Source organism: Centroberyx affinis, unplaced genomic scaffold (genome assembly GCF_046629955.1).
Source record: "Centroberyx affinis isolate AG114_WGS23_722 - 3 ecotype Tasmania unplaced genomic scaffold, CSIRO-AGI_Caff_v1 ptg000048l_1, whole genome shotgun sequence".
In the NCBI taxonomy this organism is placed as follows: domain Eukaryota; kingdom Metazoa; phylum Chordata; class Actinopteri; order Beryciformes; family Berycidae; genus Centroberyx; species Centroberyx affinis.
In genome coordinates this window covers 107,501-113,930 of record NW_027278761.1, presented here as the reverse complement: position 1 = coordinate 113,930, position 6,430 = coordinate 107,501, and the positions used below count along the sequence as shown (strand labels likewise).

At 50.7% G+C, this 6,430-nt stretch overlaps 1 protein-coding gene across 1 annotated transcript in view; it reads left to right on the top strand.

Annotated features, from left to right (window-relative positions):
• Window positions 1-390: 390 nt before the first annotated feature.
• The window catches only part of LOC139643418 (protein patched homolog 1-like), a 13,696-nt gene continuing 7,656 nt past the window's right edge, over window positions 391-6,430 (top strand). Inside the window, exons 1-7 of the mRNA XM_071518563.1 lie at window positions 391-438; window positions 976-1,366; window positions 1,610-2,134; window positions 2,975-3,117; window positions 3,380-3,560; window positions 3,727-4,007; window positions 5,624-5,761. Coding sequence (XP_071374664.1) covers window positions 391-438; window positions 976-1,366; window positions 1,610-2,134; window positions 2,975-3,117; window positions 3,380-3,560; window positions 3,727-4,007; window positions 5,624-5,761 — 1,707 coding nt within the window. The remainder of the gene's footprint in view (window positions 439-975; window positions 1,367-1,609; window positions 2,135-2,974; window positions 3,118-3,379; window positions 3,561-3,726; window positions 4,008-5,623; window positions 5,762-6,430) is intronic.

The following is a 6,430-nucleotide window of genomic DNA, read 5'->3' as shown; positions in this document are numbered from 1 at the left end:
TACATAAAAATACATACACACAATTGCACACCACGAGGCCTGAGGCTCCTTTGAAAATGAAAGAGACAACTTTAAAGAGGTGACATTTATTCAGAGTAAGGAGTAAAGCCTTTGTTCCCTGTTTTATTGCTGCTGCACCTACAGGGCCAACTGTTTGTGTGTGTGTGTGTGTAATGTGGAATAATCAGAGCAAGGAGAGTGATGAAGAGATAGAGAAAGAGAGAGACAGACAGAGAGAGGGAGAGGGAGGGAGGAGTGGATCAGTATATCACTGGGCCGTCAAGGCGGTTTGCTGTGATCTGTGGGACTAACTGTGGGTGGTCTGAAATACACACAGACGCACACACACACACACACACATACACACACTGGAAACCACAGCCAGTTAGAATGTCAGCTCCAGGGGCTGGGGTGGGTGAGGAGGCGGCGGCGGCGGTGGTGAGGGGCGATGGTTTTGCTCAGACTCGCAACATATATATCCCCCCCCCCCCCCCCCCCCCCCCTTGCTCTTTTCTCTCATTCTTTCTTGCAGTTCTTTCTTTCTGGCACTCTCTCGTTTTACCCCCTCCTGTCTCTCTCTCTCTCTCTCTCTCTCTCTCTCTATCTCTCTCTCTCTCTCGCTCTCTCGCTCTCTCCCCCCCCCCCCCTCCTCCCCTCCTCCCCTCCTGGCTCGGTTAGTGTTCCTGGCTGGTGATTTAGAGTAAGGCTTTTCTTTGCTTTCTGGGCTGTGGTCCGAGGTACTAAAAAAGAGAGGGAGCTTGGGTGTAGAGCCGCCTGACTCTCCCCAGCTGGGTGGGGGTTGATGGTGGTGGTGGTGGTGGTGGGGGGGGGGGGGGGTGCAGCTGTACATTAGCATGGCTGGAGCAAGGAGAGGACATCATTAATATAACTTCACATTCTGTTCTCTGTCTGCTTCTCACTTTGTTTTCCTCCATTCCCCACCCCCCCCCCCCTCTCTCTCTCTCTCTTCCCCAGGCGGCCATCGTGGTCGTGTTCAACTTCGCCATGGTGCTGCTGATCTTCCCGGCCATCCTGAGCCTGGACCTGCACCGGCGCGAGGACAAGCGCCTGGACGTCCTCTGCTGCCTGTACAGCCCCTGCTCCGACCGCATCATCCACCTCTCTCCGCACGAGCTGTCGGACGCCGGCGAGCAGCCGCACACGCCGGCGGCGGGGACGACGACGCACACGCACCAGTACGCGGCGGGGTCCACGATCACCACCAGCACCCAAATCACGACCACGGTGCAGGCCTTTACGCAGTGCGACGCGGCGGGCCAGCACATCGTCACCATCCTGCCGCCCACCTCCCAAATCTCCACCAGCCCGCCCTCCATCATCCTCTGCCCCACCTCCCAGACTCAAGGTGAACAGAGAAACAGCTGCACTTCGCTAAGCTTCTCACAATTTAGATTTTTGCAGAAATTGGGACAAGAACGTCAGAGAGCCAAACAATGTGCAACATTTATGAAGAACATTAGCTAGTTGTTTTGCTGCTATTTGGTTAACTATCCAAGCAACAGAATTTTAGTTAACATTAATTTGTTCCAGATCTCTCAACGTATCAAGTTATGGTGAATTTGACACCATCTTGTGTTTCCTCCCATAGCCATCACACCCTCCCCCACCACCACCTCCGTCCCAGACCCCTACGGCTCCCAGCTCTTCACCCCTACCTCCAGCTCCACGCGGGACCTCCTAGCCCAGGTGGAGGACTCCAAGCCGGGCAAGAAGTGCATCCCGCTCCCCTTCCTACGTTGGAACCTGGCCAGCTTCGCCAGGGAGAAGTACGCGCCTCTCCTCCTCAAGCCCAAGAGCAAGGCCATCGTGGTGGTTCTCTTCCTGGGCCTGCTGGGGCTCAGCCTGTACGGGACCACCATGGTGCATGACGGCCTCTACCTGACCGACATCGTGCCGCGGGACACCAAGGAGTACGACTTCATCGACGCCCAGTTTAAGTATTTCTCCTTCTACAACATGTACCTGGTGACGATGGACGGGTTTGACTACGCCCGGTCGCAGAGGCTGCTGGTCCAGCTGCACAATGCCTTCACCTCGGTCAGATACGTGATCAGAGACGGCGACCACAAACTGCCCCGCATGTGGCTGCACTACTTCCAGGACTGGCTCAGGGGTAAGCATTCAGGCTTAGGAATGTTTTTATGAGAGAGTACGATAATAATTGCATGCCGCGCGTGTGTGTGTGTGTGTGTGTGTGTGTGTGTGTGTATGTGTGTGTTTGAAAACTCACTCTTTCTCCCCGAGGGTTTCTGATGATGATGTCAGAATCCTGTAGAATGATCAACAGGCTGCTCTTTCATGTTTACCTTTCACTAAGGACAGGGGTGAGCGTGTGTGTGTGTGTGTGTGTGTGTGCGTGTGTGAATGTGCGAATGTGCGAATGTGTGAAGGGTGAGTGAAAGTTCAGCCAACTGTTTACCCCCATCCACCTGGGCTCAGAGCTGGTGAGGTAGACGGGTCGAGGTCATAGGTTATCTTTGCATGTGTGTGTGTGTGTGTGTGTGTGTGTCCTCAGGCTAGGACCTGTCAGAGGCCCAGTCAGGAGGAAGTAATAGCTAGCAGGTCAATCAGAGCCATTCCTCTCAATCAGAGCCAGCAGAAAAAGAGGGGGGGCTTTGAAGAGGGCTTGCCCTCCTCAAACGAAAAGAAGATCTCTTTGTTGCCGTTCAAAAATGGAGAATGTGTGTGTGGTTTGGTAGTTTTCAAAGCCATGTTTGGTTGACTCGCTCCTTAAGACTCCACAGCTTCACTCACTCAATCACTCAAAAAAGAAAGGGATACATTATTGCTGTTTCACATGGCAAAAGAAACTTGACATTTCAAATTTTCACCATAAATCCACACATACATATAGCCCCTATTACTTTTCAAAAACAGAAATCATACCATTTACAATGACAACCGCTCTAATCCTTTCTCTCGTGTGTGTGTGTGTGTGTTTCTTCACACACAGGTCTTCAGGCTGCATTCGACGCTGACTGGCAGGCCGGCAGGATAACCTTCGACAGCTATCGTAACGGCACAGAGGACGGAGTTCTGGCTTACAAGCTCCTCATCCAGACCGGCTCCAAGAAAGAGCCTTTCAACTACAGCCAGGTATGTCCAAGAGCTGCGAGAGAAAATCCACTTTAGAACAGAATCCACATCTCATTCCCATGACACGGTGTGGTCAGTGTGTGTGGCGTGGTGGGATACAGGAGAACCCCCCCCCCCCACACTATTAGCTGCCTTTTCATCGTTTATGCTGACAAAAACAGACCAAGTTTTGTCGGATAAATGTGAAGTGCACTTTGTCATTTATATTTACGTCAGAATGCATGCATCCATTTAATCACAGCCTTTTTTTTCCCTTTCCCAGCTGACGTCTCGTCGTCTGGTGGACGCGGAGGGTCTGATCCCTCCGGAGGTGTTTTACATCTACCTGACAGTGTGGGTCAGCAACGATCCTTTGGGCTACGCCGCCTCCCAGGCCAACTTCTACCCCCATCCCAGAGAGTGGATCCACGACAAGTACGACACCACGGGGGAGAACCTGCGCAGTAAGCAACTCAGAGCTGATTTCTTCTTCATTTCTTCTCCTCTCTCACCTCTTCTTTCCATTGCTTTTGCTTTCTCTACTGTATCTCATATTGGGACAGTATATGAGCAACAGGTTGTGTGTATTCTAATCCATCTCACCTCTCTTCCCTCCCTCCCACTTTTCAGTCCCGGCCGCAGAGCCTCTGGAGTTCGCTCAGTTCCCCTTCTACCTGAACGGCCTCCGGCAGGCCAGCGACTTCGTGGAGGCCATCGAGAGCGTGCGGGCCATCTGCGACGAGTTCAGCCGCAAGGGCGTGTTCAACTACCCCAACGGATACCCCTTCCTGTTCTGGGAGCAGTACATCGGCCTGAGACACTGGTTCCTGCTGTCAATCAGCGTGGTGCTGGCCTGCACCTTCCTGGTCTGCGCCATTCTGCTGCTCAACCCCTGGACCGCCGGCATCATTGTAAGTCAACAGTCAGCTAGTCAGTCTCTTAAGGGATCAATCAGCCAATAGATGATGTGAAATAGACAGATTTTGCCTTTCCTCCCATGTATTCCTTTTCGTCCTCTCCTCTCTCTTCTCTTCCGTCCATCGTTTTCTATCGCAGCACCTATTCCCCTCTTTTTCCCCCTTTTCCACCTCATCCTTCCACGACGCCATCGTTAGTCCCTCCCTCCCTCTCTTGCTCCTCTCACTTTCCTCTCACCCCTCTCAGCACAGCTCAATAACGCTGTCTAGGGGGGCCCTTTTTCTCTGCGGAGGGCCAACACACACACACACACACACACTCACACACGGGGCCCTTTGTCATTGTAATGTAGGCCGGGCCCGCCTTAGAAAAGGAAATGCAAAGGAGCAAGAAAGGCTTTGCCCTCCTGAAGCCTCTACCTCCAATTCCCTCACTGCTTTTGTCAGAGAGAGAGAGAGAGACTTGGGGACAGGACAGATCTGCCCAGTTGCGACCTTGGCCTGCTCAGCCCATCCATCAGGGGATGTGTGTGTGTGTGTGTGTGTGTGTGTGTGTGTGTTTCTGTGTGAGACAGCCTGACAGTTCAGTGGTTGGGAAACATTTCACACACAAGCTGGTGGGACCGGTGGTCCTCAAGGGGAGCCCCCCAAACACACATACACACACACACACACACATCCGTGACCGTTGGGGGGCTGTAGTGTAGCTCAACAACAGTGCCGGTTTCAGTTGGAATGTGTTTAATTTAAGTAGCTGTCCCTAGAGCTACTGATTGAGACAGCAACACACACAATCTCCTCAGAGAGAGAAAGAGAGAGAGAGAGAGAGAGAGAGAGCTACATGCATGTATGGTTTCTAAGCATCAGCCTGTGAGGGTTTCACCCGGCCTGTATGTGGTCGAGCAGTAAAACGGCTTTTATCATTTCCAATTTAACCGTGCCCCAACTTGGATCCCCCGCTGAGATCAAAAGCTCCTGTAGGCCCGGGAATACTTTTCCCCTTCCTCGTTTCAAAGTCTTGTTGTTGTTGTTGCCATTTGTATCGCGGTTTACAGTAACATCACAGGTTTACAATCAGGACGTTTGCTAACCGGAACACTGAATTACTACGCTATTATATTAAAATGTGGGGAAACAATAAAATAAGCCATACAGACTTCACTACAGTTACTATTACCACTGATATATGCTACTGCTATCTTGTTAAAAAAACGCAAATAGAGAGAGTTTTACATAAAGGATAGCTGGTGTCAGTGGTGTGAGGTTAAGGGAGTGACTTAGTGCCCATATTTTGTTGTCCCAGGCACTGTCAATCATTCCAACCACCTCTGGGAAGGAAGAACAGAAAGAGAGAAGGAGGGAGGGAAGGAGGGGGGGAAGGACGGGGGTAGGCCTTTGCCTCGGGGTTGGTAATTTGATGCTGCACGGTTGAGATCCTGAACATGGGGTCAAAGATTGTGTGGGGTGAAGAAGAGGCAAAAGGGCTCCACTCAGTACCTAAAGAAAAACCCTATGGCTCTTTATGTTTTTATCCCCATGCCTTTTCTAGATGACCATATGGCTGAAAACGATATGCTGTGACTAACGGTTCGCCTCTCTGTCCTCATCAGGTGTTCATCTTGGCGATGATGACGGTGGAGTTGTTCGGCATCATGGGTCTGATCGGCATCAAGCTGAGCGCCATCCCAGTGGTCATCCTGATCGCCTCGGTCGGCATCGGAGTGGAGTTCACTGTTCACATCGCGCTGGTGAGTCAACAGACCACACAGCGAGCCCTCACACATGGATTAACACTATTTTTAAACTGATACTTGTGGTCCTTACTTCTGATTGGCTGAGTTTGAAGCCGTTGTAAAGTACCCAATAAACACACACCTGTGACCGCATAATAGTTTATTTAAATATTAATGCACTAACTGAAAAGTCATACCACTACGTATGTGTTCCTTGGCATAGCAGTTGTTCAAGAAGTGTATTGCTTGGCGGAAGAATAACATTTAGCTATTATTACTATTTAATTGTTATTGATTAAAAAAATATTTTTTGTATTATAATGGTGTGTTACTGCCATTTTATAAAAGCAATAAGCCACGCTGTGTGTTGTGCCTAGCAACACCTCTTAGCTGTTCTGAAATCACTGTAAAGCTCGGCCTCTTGTGACTTATTGCTCCAAATGGAAACCGATGAAGGCAAAATAAGCGTGACTAAAGATTTACTGTGATTCTTAGACTGTTGGCTCCCTGTTTAGTGCTGTGAACTGCTAGCGTAGTGCGCCGCCTCGTAGTGTAGCGTAGTGATCCCCAACAAAACCAAATGCAGGAATTCCACAGAGTGCCAAGCCTAGCCACAAGCACAAGTTTTGTGTGATCGGCAAGATTTCCAACTCACTCCTCTCCCCCCTCCTCCTCCTCCTCCTC